The 20,638-nt window shown below is 47.6% G+C and overlaps 1 protein-coding gene across 1 annotated transcript; it reads left to right on the forward strand.

The window, feature by feature from the left end:
• Positions 1–185: 185 nt before the first annotated feature.
• Positions 186–20,429, forward strand: DDX27 (DEAD-box helicase 27). Its single transcript, XM_082857649.1, has 21 exons — positions 186–311; positions 2,333–2,479; positions 3,646–3,705; positions 3,984–4,149; positions 5,495–5,538; positions 5,656–5,742; positions 6,425–6,530; positions 7,976–8,149; positions 8,823–8,973; positions 11,631–11,730; positions 11,850–11,991; positions 12,877–13,030; positions 13,858–13,939; positions 14,052–14,229; positions 15,946–16,052; positions 16,259–16,361; positions 17,966–18,060; positions 18,156–18,279; positions 18,801–18,888; positions 19,975–20,049; positions 20,181–20,429. Exons 1-21 carry the CDS (start codon positions 219–221, stop codon positions 20,197–20,199), a joined length of 2,295 nt encoding a protein of 764 aa, XP_082713775.1. The 5' UTR covers positions 186–218; the 3' UTR covers positions 20,200–20,429.
• The last annotated feature ends 209 nt before the right edge of the window (positions 20,430–20,638 follow it).

Consider the following 20,638-nt stretch of genomic DNA (forward strand, 5'->3'; position numbering starts at 1 on the left):
ATTTTGTTTAACACGAACACCGTGCCTTGCCTTCGTCACACAAACCACGCCCCAGGTTGCCGCTCGCGCGCCGCGAGAGTTTGCGAGAGGGGGCGGGCCAGGGCGGCCTCCAAGAGGAAGTGACGTAAGCACAAGCGCAGTGATTACGCGAAGGTTGGGGAAACGGGAGAGCAGCCTAGCGCGTCGCGCTGGTTTCCGGAAGTGGCTGCTGCGGCGACATGCTTGCGGAGCTGGGTTTAATCGGGACCATAGGCGAAGATGATGAGGTGCCGGTGGAGCCAGAGACTGACTCCGAAGACCAGGAGGAGGAGGTATGAGCCGATCGGGGTGGGAGCGCGGCGGCGGGCAGCCGATGTCCTTGACTGCTTCCCTTCCCCGTGGTGCCTCAGGTCCCTGCCCCCAAGGGCTCAGCATCCTCTGCCAGGCCGGCAAGTGTCCCTGGGTCTCACCCGGACCCCCAGATCTTCCTCAGTTTGCTCGCCACTAGCTTTTCCTCACCTCCGCGCCTGTGCTTGTGCTATTCTGTGTCGCCTTGGTGAACTCAGTACCCATTCACTGAACTGATATTTAATCCAGGCGATGTGTCATAGAGATCCAGAGAGAGAGTCAGTCCTGGTTCCTAGTCAAGGAGCCATGGTTATCCATGCGTTCATTAAGTCAGTATTCATTGACTACATGTGCTACACCTAGTGTTAAGCATTCAGGACACAGCAGTGAACAAGAAGGGCAAGGAACACCGCTCTCCTGAAGCTTATGTTGTGGTGGGGAGTTAGAGACATTAAACAGCATGGCAGTTAAAAAGGGACCGGTGTCACGAAAAGGTGCTCATCCTTTAAAGCTCCAGCTCAAGTGTTTTCCCCTCTGTGGCCTCATCTGCTTACTGACACCTCTGGTTTGGGTGTCCCTCGGCCTCTACAAATTCAGCTTTTCCAAAGCTGAACTCTGGTCTCCCTCACCCTCCCAACCTGCTTTATCTCAAGCCAGAAACCTTGGAGTTATCCAGCCTCTTTCCCCTCCAGTGTTCTGCAGGCTACCTCAGAAATCTCTCTTAAGCTTCTTTCTCCCTCAGTCCACATTGCTTCCACCCTAGTCCAGGACACACTGCCATCTTGTACCTGGATACCTACAATCCTAACATACCTGGTCTCTAACTGTTTCTCTTGTCGCCCCCCCGCCCAAGTGTATTTTCCACTTAGCAGCCAGAATCTTTTTGTTTCTTGAATGGAAAACTATCACAGAAATATTATCACTTATATGTGGAATCTAAAATACGACACAAATGAACATATCTACGGAACAAAAACAGACTCACAAATATAGGGAACAGACTTGTGGTTGCCAAGGGGGGGTGGGGGGAGGGAAAAACTGGGAGTGTGGGGTTAGCAGATGCAAACTATTATGTATAGGATGGATAAACAACAAGGTCCTACTGTATAGCACAGGGAACTATATTCAATACCCTGTGATAAACCATAATGAGAAAGAATATGAAGAAGAATATATATGTATAACTGAGTCACTTTGCTGTACAGCAGAAATTAAACACAACATTGTAAATCAACCATACTTCAATAAAATTTTTTTTAAAAATTGTCATAGAAAAGGACTGAAGGAAATATGGCAAATGATAATGCTAAACTTCAAGTTTAGCTTGAAGTGCTATACAATTACCGATTTAAACTAGGTACTGGAGAAATGAGATATAATCATTACTGATAATAAAGTTTAGGGTCAGAGTTCTTATGAAATTGTTTAACTCAAGTAAGAAAAAAAAATCAGTATAGCACTTTTTAGCTCTCAGGGTTTTTTCTTCTGTTTATCCTCCTGAATCCATAGTTCAGCCAGTTCTCCTTCCTTTCCCATTTCCAAATGTATGAGTTAAAAAAATTTGTTGCTGTTGTTATTTATTTCTAACTTAATTGAATTGGGGTCAGAGAACAGAGTCTGTATAATATTGATTTTTTTGAACTTATTGAAGATTTGCTTAAAAGGAATACTATGTGATCAGTTTTTGCAACTATTCCACGTGTGCTTAGAAAGAATGTACGTGCTCTAGTGCAGTGTTCTCTATATGTTCATTGGAATAAAGCTTATTAATTGTGCTGTTCACATTTTCTACGGACTTACTCATTTTTTTTGTCTGCTTGATCTGTCAGTTATTGAGATGTGTTAAAATCTCCCAGGACAATTGTAGATTATTGTACTTCTTGTCATCTGTCAGCTTTTGCCCTGTATATTTCTGTTCTCTTATTGGGTACCCTCATTTCCTTCTTCTTTTTCCAGTGTTCTTTCATCTCAGTCCCATAGTCATCCTGCCTCTCCCTCTTCCCAGGGGCCCATTGTGCTGGGCAGAAAGCAGAAAGCCTTGCAGAAGAACCGCAGTGCCGATTTCAACCCTGACTTTGTTTTCACTGAGAAGGAGGGGATGTACGATGGCAGCTGGGCCATGGCTGACGTCATGAGCCAGCTCAAGAAGAAGGTGAGACTGACACAGATAGGCAGTTCCATGCCGTAGGCTGTTAGGGTTGGACAGTGAGCTTCTGGGTCCAATGGTTTAGGAATGCCAAATGTTACATATAAATTGCTTAAAAAATGGACATAGCTATGTTACAATTGTCTATTTTCTAGGTATTCGCTCCTTGTTTTGAGTATTAGAAAGAAACCTTTCTTATGTTGTTTTGTAACAAAGAACAATCTAGCAGGCATCCTCGGTAGTGGTGTTTTTGAAGGCTTGACTCTGCCCCACAGATACTGTCACTCTCTGTCACTTGCCAGGTGATCTCATGTGGCCTTTCTGTTTAGGGTCCCTGGTTCCCACACATCACGGCCAAAACTGCCGTGAATGTCTCTGTCATCTGCTTGTTTGCCAAGACCCTGTGCTTTTCTTTGAATCTGGTTAACAAGCTACAAGGTGCTTAAAAGTTATTTTCCATTTCACATGCTTCCGAGGGAAATACTGCCTGCTCAGGGCAGTTTAATCCAGACCCTGCTGGTTCTTGTTCTGTTTCAAATAAAACAGCATTGCCTTTTCAAAGTCATCTTGAGTGGGGTTTTTTTTTCCTTTTCATGTGTACTTCATGTAGTTACTGAGTTGGTCTTATAGCGCTTACGTTCTATTCTAGCAGGGTAGAAAATGACTAGACAAACAATTAAGCCGTTCCTTATGGCTGTGGTAAGCGCTGTAGCGGTTCAGGGTGCTTTGAGCGTGCATCAAGGGGGCCTGCCATTACCTCACCTTTTGAAAGTTTCAGCAAGATCCAGCGTTACCTGAATTTGCTCGCCTTTCAACAGTTTGATAGGCTAAATTATGTCCGATGGGCAAGGGGAAGAGTTTTTCCAAGTAGCATTCAGATACAATGTGACATCTCTTGGTAACTGTATCATTCTCAATATTAAACACCGACAATGTGGGTGTTCTTACTGGTTCCAGGTAATTTGAAGTTTTTTCACAAAAAGACCATTTATTTAATGGTTTTTTGTTTGCTTGTTTGTTTTGTTGTGAATAATCTATGGATTCATTAACCTGTCCAAGTACAGATGAGCTTTTTCTATATTTGACATCTGAGACCCTACCTTAAGAAGCCCTTTGCTTTATCTCTTTCCCATACGTATGTTTCTTTTTCATCTCTTTATTTTTATCTGTAGAGGGCAGCCACAACATTAGATGAGAAGATTGAGAAAGTTCGAAAGAAAAGGAAAACAGAGGTGAGTAAGCAAAGCAGTTACTTCTCTTTGTAGGTGAGCCCTGAGCTTTACTCTCAGCGTGACCACACCGTTTCTCTTGGAGCCTAGGTTGCAGTACGGCTGGTGCAGGCAGGCTTTCTCTGTGTGCCTGTGGTTCATAGTCACTAAGAATCCGCATAGTTTTCTCCCAGGCCTGGGAGCATAATATTTTTCCCTTCCTTCCCTTCGCTTTCCCTTCACAGGTTCTGGATTTCCTGAAGTTTGTAGTCGCCTTGCTTTATTACAGTTTCTTTTTCTAGGGTAAAGAAGCCAAGTCTGGGAAGTTGGAGAAGGAGAAAGAAGCAAAGGAGGGCTCTGAACCGGAGGAGCAGGAAGACTTTGAAGGGAAAGACGAGGAAGCCACAGAAGATGAAGAATCAGAGACTGACTACTCGTCAGCTGATGAGAACATCCTCACCAAAGCAGGTAGGCAATACTGTCAGAAATGGGGACAGGAAATTGGAGTGTTCGCTTTTACTTTGTAGGTTATCCTATGCTCTTCTACACAGTTAAATTTAAGATCTCTGGGTCTATGCTCTTCTACACAGTTAAATTTAAGATCTCTGGGTCGACCGCCTTTCTTTTTTTTTTTTTTAATTTTTTTCTTTTTTTAAATGAATTTATTTATTTATTGGCTGCGTTGGGTCTTCATTGCTGTGCACGGGCTTTCTCTAGTTGCGGTGAGCGGGGGCTACTCTTCATTGTGGTGCACGGACTTCTCATTGCAGTGACTTCTCTTGTTGTGGAGCACAGGCCCTAGAGCGCGTGGGCTTCAGTAGTTGTGGTGCGCAGGCTCAGTAGTTGTGGCACACAGGCTTAGCTGTTCAGTGGCACATGGGATCTTCCCGGACCAGGGTTCGAACCCGTGTCCCCGGCATTGGCAGGCAGATTCTTTAACCACTGTGCCACCAGGGAGGTCCCGACTTCTTTTCTTTTAGCTTCTCTCTTTTTTTATTTTTTTTTTTGCGGTACGCGGGCCTCTCACTGTTGTGGCCTCTCCCGTTGCAGAGCACAGGCTCTGGACGCGCAGGCTGAGCGGCCATGGCTTACGGGCCCAGCCGCTCTGCGGCACGGGGTATCTTCCCAGACCAGGGCACGAACCCGTGTCCCCTGCATCGGCAGGCGGACTCTCAACCACTGCGCCACCAGGGAAGCCTTAGCTTATCTTTTACCTTGGGATTTTGGTAGGGCTGTTGTACTTTTCAGTCAGAGTTCACTCTTTTTCTTTTTCCTTTTCTTTTTTTTTTTTCGGTCATGCCGCGAGGCTTGCAGGATCTTAGTTCCCCGAGCAAGGATCAAACCCAGGTACCAGCAGTGAGAGCTCCAAGTCCTAGCCTCTGGACTGCCAGAGGATTCCCACGTTCAGTCTTTTCCTCATCTCCAGCCCCACACAGCTGTTGACACGTCTATGACTCAAACTTATTTGGGGTGATAGGTCCCCCACCTCAGATGAGTCCAGCCACGTAGTAGGTGTTCCATTAATATTTCTTGCAGAAATGAGTGCTAAAGCATCCTTATATAGCACAGTGGTTGGGAGCCTTGTCTCTGGAAGCTGCCAAGTTTGCTTCCTGTCTGACCTCAGGTGAGTGACTTACCTGCACGGCTGCACAGCCTCCTCTTCTGTGAGGCGACGCTGGTGACAGGAGCTCCCTCAGGTTGTTGCATGGATTCAGTGAGGTGTCCATCTACGTAATGCACTTAGGACAGTGTCTAGCAGACTGAGTGCTCAGGAAGTATGAGCCCTGATTATCAGCTCTCTTTTTCTCCATAGATACACTCAAAGTAAAGGAGCAGAAGAAGAAGAAGAAAGGACAGGTGAGCGTGGGCTTGGACAACAGTGTGCAGCTTGTTCTTACAACCTGAAAGAATTTTAAGGTCATTTAGTTCCCTTTTTGCTGAATTCTCATTCTGTCTTTTGATTTTCTGATGTAGGAAGCAGGAGGATTTTTTGAAGATGCATCTCAGTATGATGAAAACCTCTCATTCCAGGACATGAACCTTTCCCGCCCTCTTCTGAAGGTAGTGGCTTCTTTTGTCAACCATGGGATTCTTGCAGTCGCCCCGTAACCGGGCTGCCTGCCCTAAACTGGGCTCGTGGCCTCCCTGAACTCTGTTGTCCACACAGAGAACCCTCTTACACAGAGGTTTTCGTCTTGGCCTGCACGGCCCTGCCCCTTCGGGGCCCCTCTGATGATGTCTCTCAGCAGCCATTCTGATCTGGTCGCACGGGCCTCACTGGCCCTTACACAGGCCAGGCATATTCTTCCTCAGGGCCTTCGTGCTTGCTGTTCCCACCGCCTGGAAGATCGTTCCAGAAAGCTGGTTGGGGTGCTCTTCGCCTCTTTCAGGATTTTACTCAGTATCCCCTGCTCAGTGAGACCTTCCCTGACAGCCCTTCTGTAAATTGCACTCATCCCCTCCCCCTGCCCTTGCCAGCCCCCTTGACTGCGGTAGCTCTCTCCATAGCATTTATCTTCATATGACACTTGTTTGTTTTCGGCCTGTTTTTTTCTACCAGATTCTAAGGGCAGGGTTGTTCCTTTTGTTTATTACTATATCCTCAGGGCCTAGATAAGTGACATACAGTAGGTGGATTGAATAACTGGGAGGGATTGAAACCTGTTTGGAAACCTGCCTTGTTTGTTTTGTGCTGAGACTCCCCCTCCTCTCCTCTCCGACTCTATCTTTTCTTTTTCTTCAGGCCATCACAGCCATGGGCTTCAAGGAGCCCACACCGATCCAGAAGGCATGCATACCTGTGGGTCTGTTGGGGAAGGACATCTGTGCCTGTGCAGCCACTGGGACAGGTAAAAAGGACAGGGACTTGGGGGTGGGGGAGGGAGAGGAGGAGGAAGAAGGAGGATGTGCAACATAGAATAGACTCTGTGTTGACTTACCAAAAGCCCACTTTGCTAAATATGCAAATATAAATTTTAATGCAATAACATTGTATATTCTGTATAGTAACTTCCCTTTTAAAAAAATATTAATATATATCTTTCTATTTTTTTTTTAAATACTCCTTACTTTTTTTAAATAGGGTAGTCACAGGTTACAGGTTTCAGGTGATCTGGTGAAGGTCATTTTTGTTTAATCCTATCAGGGTGTCTCTGTAACCATGACCTCCTGTCACTCCCATGATAAGCCCCTGTCATAGGAGTAAAGATTTTATAAAAGGGATGTTTATCACAACATTGTGTGTTAGTGCAGTTAATTATATAGTCATGTAATAGAATAGAATAGAAATAGTCATGTAATAAAATACGATGCAACCATTTAAAAAAAGTAGAGTACTTAAAGAAATAGGAAAATGTATGTTTTTTTTTAAAGGGAAGTTACTAAACAATACATAGTGTTATTGAATTAAAATTAACATTTTTGTCCATTAAAAGAAGATTGGTAATGTAGATACTGTTTTGGTAATGCTTACCTCTGGTTGGCTGAACTGTGGGTGATTTTTATTGCTTTTTTTTTTATTTTGTATTTCCCAGATTTTTTACATTGACCATGTGATTGATTGATTGATTGATTTTTTTGTTTGTTTGTTTGTTTTGCGGTGTGTGGGCCTCTCACTGTTGCGGAGCACAGGCTCCGGATGCGCAGGCTCAGCGACCATGGCTTATGGGCCCAGCCGCTCCGCGGCATGTGGGATCTTCCCAGACCAGGGCACGAACCTGTGTCCCCTGCATTGGCAGGCGGACCCCCAACCACTGCACCACCAGGGAAGCCCAATTGATTGATTTTTAAAATTTATTTTATTTATTTATTTTTGGCTGTGTTGGTTCTTCATTGCTGCATGCGGGCTTTCTCTAGTTGCGGCGAGTGGGGGCTACTCTTTGTTGCGGCGCACAGGCTTCTCACTGCGGTGGCTTCTCTTGTTGCAGAGCACGGGCTCTAGCCATGAGGGCTTCAGTAGTTGTGGCACGCAGGCTCAGTAGTTGTGGCTCGCGGGCTCTAGAGCGCAGGCTCAGTAGTTGTGGTACACGGGCTTAGTTGCTCCGCGGTATGTGGGATCTTCCCGGACCAGGGTTCGAACCTGTGTCCCCAGCATTGGCAGGTGGATTCTTAACCATTGTGCCACCAGGGAAGCCCTGACCATGTGATTTAAAGCCAGAAAAAAAGTTTTATGAAAAATAAGTTGCTTCATTTCCCTCTGAGTAGATATGTAGGTTTTCTGTGTGCAGGTGAAAACCTGGACCTGAGAAGGACAGAAGCTTTTCTCATTTTGCTTTCCTGCTGCCCTTCCCTCCAGGTAAAACTGCAGCTTTTGCTCTTCCCGTCTTGGAGCGTCTGATCTACAAACCCCGCCAGGCTCCGGTGACCCGTGTGCTGGTGCTGGTTCCCACCCGGGAACTGGGCATCCAGGTGCACTCCGTCACCAAGCAGCTGGCCCAGTTCTGCAGCATCACCACCTGCCTGGCTGTGGGTGAGTGTCTGGCTGAGGGCTGGCTGCCTCTGACAGAGTGTGGCACGGTGGAGGGGGGATGTGCACCACTGTCTGAGGGTGATGGGTGCAGGAAAGCCTTCATGTGATTGAAACCAGTTAAAAACCAGATGACGTTTTCACAGTAGATAGTGAGGGCGATGGGGAGGGCTTTGACTGAGGCTTCACCAGCCTTGCAAAACGAAACTTCAAAATGATGAAACAAATTTTTTCTTGATACTGAACAAATTTAGGATATAATTTTGTCTTGCATGAATAATGAATCAGATATTTATTGGGGCAGAATCTTTCTGATGATGTTATATGATAGTGTTATCTAACCTTCATTTTACCCTCCTTATGCAGTAGGAAATTGTAGGTGATTTAGAAAGATTATCAGTTTCTCAGCTGCATCTCTCAGTTGGTGGACAGTTGAACTGTTGTATTCTGAAGTGGCTTTGTGTCATCATCGTTTTAGATTTTTGCACTTGGCACAATTGTAATTAAATAATCTGTCTCTCCCACCATATCGTAAAATCTGCGCAAGTGGGGCCCTTGTCAGTCTTGTGCTCTGCCGTTTGCTTGGCATCTGCCGCGGGAGCTGGCAGGTAGCAGGGCTCAAGGCCGTACTGGTGGGTGACTCAGCTGGCTGCCTGGTGGGCTTTGCTTTTTGCAGGCGGCCTGGACGTGAAGTCTCAGGAAGCAGCCCTCCGGGCAGCGCCTGACATCCTCATCGCCACCCCGGGCCGGCTCATCGATCACCTCCACAACTGCCCTTCCTTCCACCTGAGCAGCATCGAAGTGCTCATCCTGGATGAGGCTGACAGGTACACCTGAAATGGTGGGGTCCCCAGGGCCACACCCCGGGGCGGGAACCTGCACTCTGCCTGGTCCTACCTGGCTCTGACCAGTTCAGCTGTTCACGTTTGAGCCTTTTTGTCCATCTTAGCCTGGATTATCCTGCTCTTTTTCTGTAATGTGATGGTTAAGAGGGAAGGCAAGTTAAATTCTGGCTCCACCGCTTCCTGAGATTGGGAAACGTTATTTAGAGTCTTAAAGCAAATCTTTTCTTGTTTGTAAGTGGGGGATAAGTACCCACCTCATGCTGTTGAAGATTCAAGGAGTAACTCTGGTATAGTGCCAGTGCATAGGGAGGATTCAACCGACAGCCTCGATTACTCTGATGCAGGCTCCCCCTCCTTCCCCGCTCCCTCCTCTTCCCTCCCTCCCTCTCTTCCTTCCTTTCTCTCATTCGTGTCTCATCTGCTCACCTCTTTCCTTCGTGACTCAACAGAATGAACTCTTAATGAACTGGACTGCTGTGGAGGTGGCAGGGTAAGGAGGCTGTTCAAGTTTACTCTCAAACTGAAGCATCTCCAAACTAACCAGGTCCTTAACCAAGTTTCTCATCCTCTGTGCCCCTCTCCCGCTTCCCATCCCACTGAAGGGCAACTCCAGCCTTCTAGTTGTTCAGGCCATATTCTCAGTGCCATTTTTGTCTCCTCATTTTCTCATCCCCCCAGGATATCCATTGGTAAATCCCATCCACACACTCCCACTTTGGGGCTTCTCTTCTGCATCGTTGTTCCCTCAGCTTGGAATGACCTCCTGTACCTCCTCAGGTTTCTGTTCCAGCTGTCACTTTGCTGGCCACTCTATAACAGTTCCTGGGACTTCCCTGGTGGTCCAGTGGTTAAGAATCCGCTTGCGGGCTTCCCTGGTGGCGCAGTGGTTGAGAGTCCACCTGCCGATGCAGGGGACACGGGTTCGTGCCCCGGTCCAGGAAGATCCCACATGCCGCGGAGCGGCTGGGCCCGTGAGCCATGGCCGCTCAGCCTGTGCGTCTGGAGCCTGTGCTCCGCAATGGGAGAGGCCACAACAGTGAGAGGCCCACGTACAGCAAAAAAAAAAAAAAAAAAATAGAATCTGCTTGCCAATGCAAGGGACATGGGTTCGAGCCCTGAAGATCCCACGTGCCGCGGAGCAACTAAGCCCATGCGCCACAACTGCTGAGCCTGCACGCCACAACTACTGAAGCCCGTGCACCTAGAGTCTGTGCTCCGCAACAAGAGAAGCCACCACGATGAGAAGCCGATGCACCACAATGAAGAGTAGCTACCGTTCACTGCAACTAGAGAGAAAAGCCTGTGTACAGCAACGAAGACCCGATGCAGCCCCCCAAAATAAATAAATAAAATATTTTTTAAAAAACAAACAAAAAAAAGTTCCTCCCTTCCCCCCACACCCCCGTCTCATCCTTCCCTTCCTGCCTTATGTTCTCTGAGGTGCTACACCTCCTTGACCTCCCGCATTGTTACCTGAATGCTCATGTGGTGGCTGTGTCCCTCTTCTCCCCAGAACTTCATGTTCGAGAAGGGCCAACTTTGTGTTTGTGTTGCCTGCTGCCACATCCCAGTGCCAGGACCGTGTCTAGAATCTCGCAGGTGCACAATAGGTGTTGAATAACTGGTAGACTGCCTCCCACGAGCATTCTTGAGGCCTGAAGGAGGTAAAGGAGATCGTTCTAAGCCAAGGGAACATGATCTGATTTAGGTGTTAAATATCAAAAATATCAATGTCTCAAAAGACCAAGAAAGACTGTGGAAGTTTCAGACTGAGACCAAAGAGACACGACAACTAAAGGTGATACCTGTCTCTCAACTGCAGCCTGAACTGGACGAGAAATACTGTAAAGGATTGGATGGGTTGAAAAAATTGGAGTCACAGTAATCTCACAGATGACTATTATCTGCAAAGAGAAAGAGGTTCCTTTCCTAGTGGAGAGAGCTGGTAGACACCACTTCAACCAAGTGACCAAACTGCGATGCTGGAACAAACTGTCTATCTCCGGATGGAGTGAGAGTGAGGTGCACAGCTGCCCCCCACCCCGCTCCCAGCAATGATTGTTAAATCCAGTCACTGGGGAATAATTAGACATATTCAGAGTGTGAAAAAGGATGAGAGGACTTTGTAGACTAAGGGAGACTAAAGAGATGTGACAACCAAGTACAACGTAGGAACTGTCATTCCTGGACTAAAAAAATAAAAAGATAGCTCTAGAATGACGTTTGGGGGACAGTTAGGGAAAACTGAATATACATTGTACTTTACTTTAGATATCATTCAGACACTTGAATTTCTCAGGTGTGGTAACGACATTGTGTTTATGTAGGAGAAAGTCACCATTCTTAGGGAATGTGTGCTGAAACATTTAGGGGTCCGGTGTCATGATATCTGCAATTTAATAGCATATGATTCAGCAAAAGAAAAAAAAGAAAGACTAAGCAAATATGGGCAAATGATAATTCTTGGTGAATCTTGGAAAAAGGGTAAAATAACGCTAATAAAATAAGTAAATAAATGAGCCTGAAACATAACCAATGACAGTATCGAAACATCATCTGTGCAGTGTTTTCTGTCCTTCATCGATACAGATGCAAGCCCAGTCCATTTTTCTTGATTCCTCCCCTCCCCTGCTTGCCAGGATGCTGGACGAGTACTTCGAGGAGCAGATGAAGGAGATCATCCGAATGTGTTCCCACCACCGCCAGACCATGCTCTTCTCAGCCACGATGACGGATGAGGTGGGCTGTAGGGAACAGAGGGGCGGCGCAGAGGACCCCGGGCTGAGCTGGAGCGCCGGCTTGCCTCCCTCCCTGCCTCCTGACAGGCTGGTCAGCGCCCCTGCCTTTGTGCCTGGCAGGTGAAAGATCTGGCTTCTGTCTCCTTGAAGAATCCCGTCCGGATATTTGTGAACAGCAACACGGACGTGGCCCCCTTCTTGCGGCAGGAGTTCATCCGGATCCGGCCAAACCGGGAAGGGGACCGGGAAGCCATCGTGGCAGGTGAAAGCCCAGGGTGGGACTGAGCAGGGAGGGCTGCTCAGCTCCCCTGAGCTTCACACCGAAGTGTTGGTTTTTCCCCAGTGACTCCTCCATCCGGTCTCCCGTGCCCCAGCGTGCGGTACAGCTGTTCCTCTGCTCCACGAGTTCTTCCTCCCTTTCTTTTGTCGCTTCACCTCCCTTCCACCGTCCAGTCCTCTTTATGTCCTGCTGAACTCCTAGCCACTTCCCTCCAGCTGCCTCTCTGGCCCTTCGTCCAGGCCACTACTGTGTCACCTGGATTGTTGCAGTGGCCTCTGACCTGGCCGTCTGCTTCCACCCTGTCCTGTGGAAGATGCCTTCTCCACACTGCAGACCATTTAAAAGGATCATGTACAAACAAGCATTCGCTCCTGTTCCTTCGCTGTTTAAACCCTCTGGTGTCTTCCATTGCTCTTAGACTGAAATCCATGCTCCCTAGCGAGTCCTGTAAGACCCCTGGACCTGCCCCGGCCTGCCCGGAGCCCCCGGCCTTGGTGCCTTAGCTCATGGCCCTCCAGCCACACCCGCCTGCTTTCGCTTTCTCAAACCCCCCAAGCTTTTGCTCTTTCCTCTGCCTGGAATCTTCCCCCAAATCTTCTCGTGGATGAGACTGTCTTGTCATTCAGCCTAATGTCACCTCCTCAGAGAGGCCAGCCCTGAAGCTGCCGCATCTTCTCTTCATTCTCTCACGGCATTTACCGCCCTTGAGAATTGGGACTCGGCCTCTCCGTCTCTGCCCTAGAGTGGGAGCTCCCCAAGGCAGGGGCCTCACCTGCCACCCCCGAACCAGGCACAGCAGCCGCTTTGCAGGCGAGGAGGGAGGACGTGCTGGAGGCAGCCACCCGCTCACTCTTCTCTCCCTGGCAGCTCTGTTGATGAGAACCTTCACCGACCACGTGATGCTGTTCACCCAGACCAAGAAGCAGGCCCACCGCATGCACATCCTCCTGGGGCTGATGGGGCTGCAGGTGGGCGAGCTCCACGGCAACCTGTCACAGACGCAGCGGTTGGAGGCCCTCCGGTAAAGTTTCGGGGGCTGAGGTTCCCACCCATCCTTCAGAGAGGGCTCTGTTCATTCCAGAGACGGAAAGTACCCTCCAGAGGTCATGTGTGAGCGGTACCAGGGGATACAGTACAGTTCCCCACTTCACAAAGTCTAGCCTAACCGTTCTAAGGTCAGGTCTTAGAGACATTCAGAACTCTGACTTTGTACAAAATGATACTCTTGCCCCAGGATTTGAGTGTGGGAGCTGCTGAGCAGGGTCACAGCAGGTAATTGACTTGGGATGATGCAGCACACATTCTGATCTCTGCAGCCTTTCCAGAGCAGGGGACATACCCAGGTCTGCTAGAATGAGATCCTGAAGCAAATCCATTCGTGTTTCTTGAGCACTTACCTTGCCAGGCCCTGTGCTTTTCCATGTGGTTTCTTGTTTAACTCTCGCAGAATCGAGTCAGCTTGGTAGGCAAGGAGGAACCCTTTAGGACTCTCCACTGGTCCTTATTCACACAGGCAGCTGAGAGTTGTTTCTTAAAGGCTGTTTTCAATGCTGAGGCACTTGCCTCTGCTCCGTGTTATAGTCTAGCTCTGTGGTTCCCAAGCTTCTCTATTTATAGGAATTGCTGTTTAAAGTGGTATACACAAAACTACATTTGCTCTATGTCGTGGGATGTTTGGGGGGCATGTGCGTGTCGTTAGGCTGACACTTAGGATCTGTCTCCACTGTGATGGTCTGTACTCTGCTGCTTGACTCCAGAAGGGTTTGTGTTCTCTTCGCTGGCTCAGGCTTCTGCAGAGTATTGACTGGGGTCAGGTATTCAGAGGAACATGTTTGTGGCTGTTTCCAGGCGCTTTAAGGATGAACAGATTGACATCCTCGTGGCCACAGATGTAGCAGCCCGTGGACTTGACATCGATGGGGTCAAAACGGTGAGCGGGCCCCGTCTTCCTTGAGTTTTTGCTGGGAGTCCTTTTGCCTCCTCACGTCCCCCTCTCCCCGCCGACTCCCAGGTCTGACTGATGCTTAACTTTGGCCTTCCAGGTCATCAACTTCACGATGCCCAACACCATCAAGCATTATGTCCACCGGGTGGGGCGAACAGCTCGTGCCGGCCGGGCCGGGCGCTCAGTCTCTCTGGTGGGAGAGGAGGAGCGGAAGATGCTGAAGGAGATCGTGAAGGCTGCCAAGGCCCCCGTGAAGGCCCGGACGCCGCCCCAGGGTGAGCAGGCGTCAGTGCCGCGGCTCAGGGCGGTTCGGGTGGGTGGGGGAGCGTCCTAGCTCAGACCCCGAAGGACGGGGCAGCGGGCACAGGGTAATGGGTGAGAGCAGGCGCTTTGCAGTTAGGAGCCAGATTTGAATCCCAGCTCTGCCACTTCCTTGCTGAGGGGCCCCGGGCAGGTCTCCCCTTGCCTCTCTGGGCTTCATTCTCTCTGTGTGTGAAAGGGACTGAGGAGAGACTTGTGCCCCAAGTGCTTAGTCATAGGTATTCGCCAGCCTTTGGGAAGAGAAGGCCTCTTTTTTTTTTTTTTTTTTTTTTGCGGTACGCGGGCCTCTCACTGTTGTGGCCTCTCCTGTTGCGGAGCACAGGCTCTGGACACGCCGGCTGAGCGGCCATGGCTCATGGGCCCAGCCGCTCCGCGGCATGTGGGATCTTCCCGGACCGGGGCACGAACCCACGTCCCCTGCATCAGCAGGCGGACTCTCAACCACTGCGCCACCAGGGAAGCCCAAGAAGGCCTCTTAAGGCACCACCCCCACTAACCCTTCACCACTTCCTCTTGGTGGGGGCCCCAGATGGGGAGGAAGTCAGCACTTACTCTTTTTGTATATCTTTCATTCCTTTTTTACTCATCTGTAGCGGTCATATAATGCACATCGTTAAAAAAATTTTTTTTTAAGTTACAAAAGTAATATGTATTCAGTGTTGGAAAAAAGTAAATCAAATAAGAGTAAAAATGTAATTGTATGTGAAAGAGCTCACCACTCACAGCATTTAGATACACATCTTTTCAAGACCTTTTTTTCCATTCATAGGTCTTTTTTTTTTCCTTTCATTTAATTCATTCAGTCTATTGCTGTTTGTTGTATTCTAAGTATTGGGGATACAGCAGGAAACAAAACAGCTGACACTGTTGGGAAAAAGACACAATAAATAAGCTAATTGTAGGTGTGATTGAGAACGACAGGAGAAGTGCCTACTTTAGAAAAGCTGCTGAGAAAAGGCCTCTGACAGATGGCATTTGAGCCGAGTCCCGGATGACAAGAATGAGATGGCTGTGGGTGGTCTGGGGACAGAGTGTGCCAAGCAGGGAAAACCAGGGCAAAGCCTCAGAGACAGGAACACACTTGATGTGGGAGTAGAAGACAGGGAGGGCCAGAGGCCCGAGGCCTGTGAGCAAGGGGTAGGCAGAGGTCAGAGAGGTAGGCAGGGGCCATGCTGAGGAGTTTGGAATTTATTCCACGAGCATCAGGAAGCCTTTGGGGAGGTGTTAAGCAGAGCAGCCACACATAAAAACCCCCCCAAAAACCCAGTTTTCTGCGTCACTAAATACCCATCTGAGGGCTTCCCTGGTAGCGCAGTGGTTAAGAATCTGTCTGCCAATGCAGGGGACATGGGTTCGAGCCCTGGTCAGGGAAGACCCCACATGCCGCGGAGCAACTAAGCTCACGCGCTGCAACTACTGAGCCTGCGCTCTAGAGCCCGCGAGCCACAACTACTGAGGCCGCATGCCAGGACTACTGAAGCCTGTGTGCCTAGAGCCCGTGCTCCACAGCAAGAGAAGCCACCGCAATGAGAAGCCCAAGCGCAGCAATGAAGACCCAACACAGCCAAAAATAAATAAATAATTAAAGAAAAATCGCCGTCTGCGTTGTTTGCATCAGCTACACCATGTTCATCCTTATTTTAAAATCTTTTTCATTCTTTTCCCCTGAGATGTCATCCTCAAATTCCGGGACAAGATTGAGAAAATGGAGAAGGATGTGTATGCAGTTCTGCAGTTAGAGGCTGAAGAAAAAGAGATGCAAAAGTCAGAAGCCCAGGTGAGGCTGTGAGGAGCACTCTGGTCCACATGCTGCTTAGTAAGCAGACTGCATGGGCCCCGGCTGGTCTGCCTTCTGATATGCTGTGTCTGCCAAACGTATCATCAGAGCCCCAAGTATTTACAGGCAGTGGCTTCCTGCAGCCACCATGTTCTGTATTATCAGATGTAGGTTTCATGAAAGGCATCCTTTTGCTGTCCCCACAGATCAACACAGCACAGCGGCTCCTGGAGAAAGGGAAGGGGGCACCAAACCCTGAGCCTGAAAGGAGCTGGTTCCAGACCAAAGAAGAGAGGAAGAAGGAAAAAAGTATGTTGGGGAGGTTCCTCAAAAAGCTAAACATAGAATTACCATCAGGCCCAGCAATTCCACTCCTAGGTCTATACCCCAAAGAACAGAAAACAGGGACTCAAACAGATACTTGTATGCCAGTATTCATTGAAGCATTATTCACAATAGCCAAAGGGTGGAAACAACCATGTTCATCAGCAGATGAATGGATACACAGAATGTGGTAGGTACATACAATGGGATATTAATTCAGCCATAATGAAATTCTGGTACATGCCATAAGGATGAACCTTGGAAACATGCTAAGTGAAATAATCCAGACAAAGGGACACATCTTTATGATTCCATTTATAATAGGTACCTAGATAGGCAAATGCATAGACACAGAAAGTAGAATAGAGATTACCAGGAGCCATGGGGAAGCTCTAATGGTAATAGAGCTTCTGTTTGGGATGATGAAAAAGTTTTAGAAACAGATAATGGTGATGATTGTACAATATTGTGAATGTCATTAATGCTACCGAATTGTACACTAAAGAATGGCAAACTTTGTTATATATATTTTGCCACAATTTAGAAAAAGTAAGTCAGAAAGATATTTAGATATATATATTCCCTTTTCTCTCCCTTTAAAAAACAGACAAATTCACATTGTCTACACCTTGCTTTTTTCAATGAATTTTGTAGTTTGGAGATCATTTTATATAGGCACATATATAGCTGCCTTTTCTTGTTTTCAGTGGCTATGTGGTCTTCCATCACATAGGTGGATTATAGTTTATTTTAATTAGTTCCCCATTGAGGGACATTGAGGTTGTTTCCAATCTTTTGCTATTATAAACAAGTGATGTAGTAGATAGCTATACAGATGCCCTTTCACAATTAAGCAAGCATATTTGATTTACAAGGTAAGTTCCAAAAAGTGAAATTGTAGGTCAGAGGCTATGTGTATTCATTATTTTGTTAGGGATTGCAAAATTACCCTCCAAAGAGGTAGTACCAGCATTTAAGAAATACTGTCTGTATTTGATGGGACAAAAAATTAAGGTGATGTATGTTAAGTTTCTGTGTTATAAATAGAGTTATAACTATATTGTGGGAAGGGGTGGGAAGTATATCTTTCATAATATGAGGCAGATATATAATGAATGTCTCAAGTAGATTAATTAAGAAATAGTGGGGAAAAAAAAAAAATGAAAAAAAAAAAAAAAAAGAAATAGTGGAACCAGCAGGTTATTTAGTGAGATGGAGGTAACTGCCAGGAGAGGAAGTGACTGCTGCTTTTCATTTTAAGCCCTTAAATGTATCACTTTTAAGTATGTACACTTCTTTTTTTTTTTTTTTTTTGCGGTACCTGGGCCTCTCACTGTTGTGGCCCCTCCCATTGCGGAGCACAGGCTCCGGATGCGCAGGCTTAGTGGCCATGGCTCATGGGCCCAGCCGCTCCACGGCATGTGGGATCTTCCCGGACCGGGGCACAAACCCACGTCCCCTGCATTGGCAGGCGGACTCCCAACCACTGCGCCACCAGGGAAGCCCAAATATGTACACTTCTTATTGTAAGTTTAAAAAAAGATTTTATGAAATGGTACCTGGACTCTCATGCTCTCTTCTCATCCCAGTTGCCAAGGCTCTGCAGGAGTTTGACTTAGCCATAAGAGGAAAGAAGAAAAGGAAGAAGTTTATGAAGGATGTCAAGAAAAAGGGGGAGATGACAGTGAGTAGCCTCCTCTTTGGAGTTGGGTCCCTGCCTGAGGATGTGGGTCAAGGCTGCCAGGTCTGTTCCACACTTACATGTCATCCTCTCCCCAGGCAGACGAAAGGTCCCAGTTTGAAATCCTCAAGGCACAGATGTTCGCTGAGCGGCTGGCCAAGAGGAACCGCAGAGCCAAGCGGGCCAGAGCAATGCCCGAGGAGGAGCCAGCGAGGGGCCCTGGTAGGCAGATGGGGAACCTGAAGGAGCTGGTAGGAAGGCTCTGCCTGAAACCTGGGCTTGTGGTCAGGGACAAAAGGGGAGGGATGATGATAAGAGCCCACACTTTTTGACTAATGAGTATGTAGGTGTGTACAGCTGTCCTTTATTGGCTCCAAGGGGTGAAGTGACCCCATGTTTTGTAGGATTTGAACACAAGCCTTTCTGATTCTGGAGCCTAAATCCTTAGCAGCTGCTGCTTGAAGGAATGGGTCAGGGTGGAATGAGGGGAAGATGTTTTCAGCCCATTTTATGTTTACATGGTCCATTCCACCTTTGGACTCTGCAGGCATCCTTTGGAGTGGTTCTTCACACCTGGTACTTATGATTCCTTATCTCTTTTCTGCTGGGATCTGATGTCTTGCTTCCATGTCAAAACATCAGGCCAGAGCATCCACTGAACTTGGAACCATTACCTTGAGCTTAAGGGGATTTAGGAGCTTGGGACAAAAAGGCCATATCTAACCCATTCTCTCTGTGCACAGCAAAGAAGCAAAAGCAGGTGAAGAAATCTGTATTTGACGAAGAACTCACCAACACAAGCAAGAAGGCCCTGAAACAGTATCGAGCTGGGTAGGGTTTTAAGTCATCATGGAGCTCTTGGTATTCTGATGAAAGCTATGAATCTTCTCCCTCCTTCCTTCCCCACTCCCAATTCTCATATACCTACAGCTTTATAATGCAGGCATGCCTCATTTTATTGTATTTTGCTTTATTGCACTTCGCTTTTTGCACTTCGCAGATATTGCAGTTTTTACAAGTTGAAGGTTTGTGGCAACCCTGCGTTGTCAGATGATGGTTAGCCTTTTTTTAGCAATAGAGTATTTTTGTTTTTTAAATTTTTATTTATTTATTTTCTGGCCGCACCACACACTTGCAGGATCTTAGTTCCCCGACCAGGGATCGAACCTGGGTCCCAGCAGTGAAAGTGCGGAGTACTAACCACTGGACCACCAGGGAATTCCCAGCAATAGAGTATTTTTAAATTAAGATATGTGCATTGTTTTTCTTTTTAGATATAATGCTATTGCACACTTTATTAAGACACTATAGTATAGTGTAAACGTAACCGTTACATGCATTGGGAAACCACTAAATCCGTGTGACTTGCTTTATTGTGATACTCACTTTATTGCAGTGGTCTGGAGCCAAACCCTCAATATCTTTGAGGTCTGCCTGTATATAATTTTAAGGGCTCCTGTCTGTCCCCTTCCCCGCCAGCCCATCTGTGGATTCCCAGGGTGAGAGTAAGAGAAGTGTTAAGGCCCTCCTGCCTTGGAGGTGAAATAGCACATTTTTGGTTCAGAAATAGAGCTTTCTCTCAGGGGAGTGATAGAACCCCAAAGAAAGGATTCTGGTGTGCTCTTGGGAATGTGCTTTCCTCCTCATATCCTCTGGGCTGGGGTTGGTGGCTGGGTAAACTAAGTTACCCCAGCAGTTTTATTACATACACAAGAAGGAAGAGCCTCTTCGTCTTGTTTTAGTGCTGGGCCCTGACTTCCATAAACCCATATTATCAGGTGGAAGAACACAGACTTAGAACCTCAGGCCCTGAAAATGACACATCTGTGGTGCTGCTGCTTTGTGTGGGAGCTGGTAGGATGGGGGGTGAAACATTGCCTGCTTGTCCAATATTTTGCCGTCTTCTCTCATTCACAGCCCCTCCTTTGAAGAAAGAAAACAATTGGGCTTGCCCCACCAGAGACGAGGAGGAAACTTTAAATCTAAATCCAGGTAATGTTTATAGTTCTGGAGGACCAGAGGCTATGAGTGGGGTTGGAGAGGAAAGCTTTCCTGGGAAAGGAGCTTCTCCTTCCTCTTTCTGGTCTTAGCGTTGGTCTTTACTCTGCTCATTTTCTTCATAGGTACAAGAGGAGGAAGTAGCCGTGGTGGCCTGAAGAAGTTCATGGGGCGGCTCTTAGATCCCTTCTTTGTGGGAAGTCATCCTGGTTTGGTCTCTCTTTCCTGTTTGTAAAAAAATTATTTAAAACTTTAATACATCTTTGTCATTTGTACATTAAAGAAACGGAAAAGTTGGGGGTGGTGGTGGTACATAGCTGTTTCCTAAGCATCCTAAGCATCCTTGTCAGCAAAGGTTCTTTCCCGTTTTTTTTTTTTTTGCGGTACGCGGGCCTCTCACTGCTGTGGCCTCTCCCGTTGCGGAGCACAGGCTCTGGACGCACAGGCTCAGCAGCCATGGCTCACGGGCCCAGCCGCTCCGCGGCATGTGGGATCTTCCCGGACCGGGGCACGAAGCCGTGTCCCCTGCATCGGAAGGCGGACTCTCAACCACTGCGCCACCAGGGAAGCCCCAAGACTCCTT

Source organism: Leucopleurus acutus (assembly GCF_964270905.1).
Source record: "Leucopleurus acutus genome assembly, chromosome: 16".
Taxonomy (NCBI): Eukaryota; Metazoa; Chordata; class Mammalia; order Artiodactyla; family Delphinidae; genus Leucopleurus; species Leucopleurus acutus.

Coding starts and splice junctions, on each gene's coding strand:
- DDX27 (XM_082857649.1), top strand. CDS start 219: ATGCTTGCGGAGCTGGGTTTAATCGGGACCATAGGCGAAGATGATGAG. Junction 2,480..3,645: donor TGAGCCAGCTCAAGAAGAAG/GTGAGACTGACA, acceptor TTTTATCTGTAG/AGGGCAGCCACAACATTAGA. Junction 6,531..7,975: donor CTGTGCAGCCACTGGGACAG/GTAAAAAGGACA, acceptor CCTTCCCTCCAG/GTAAAACTGCAGCTTTTGCT.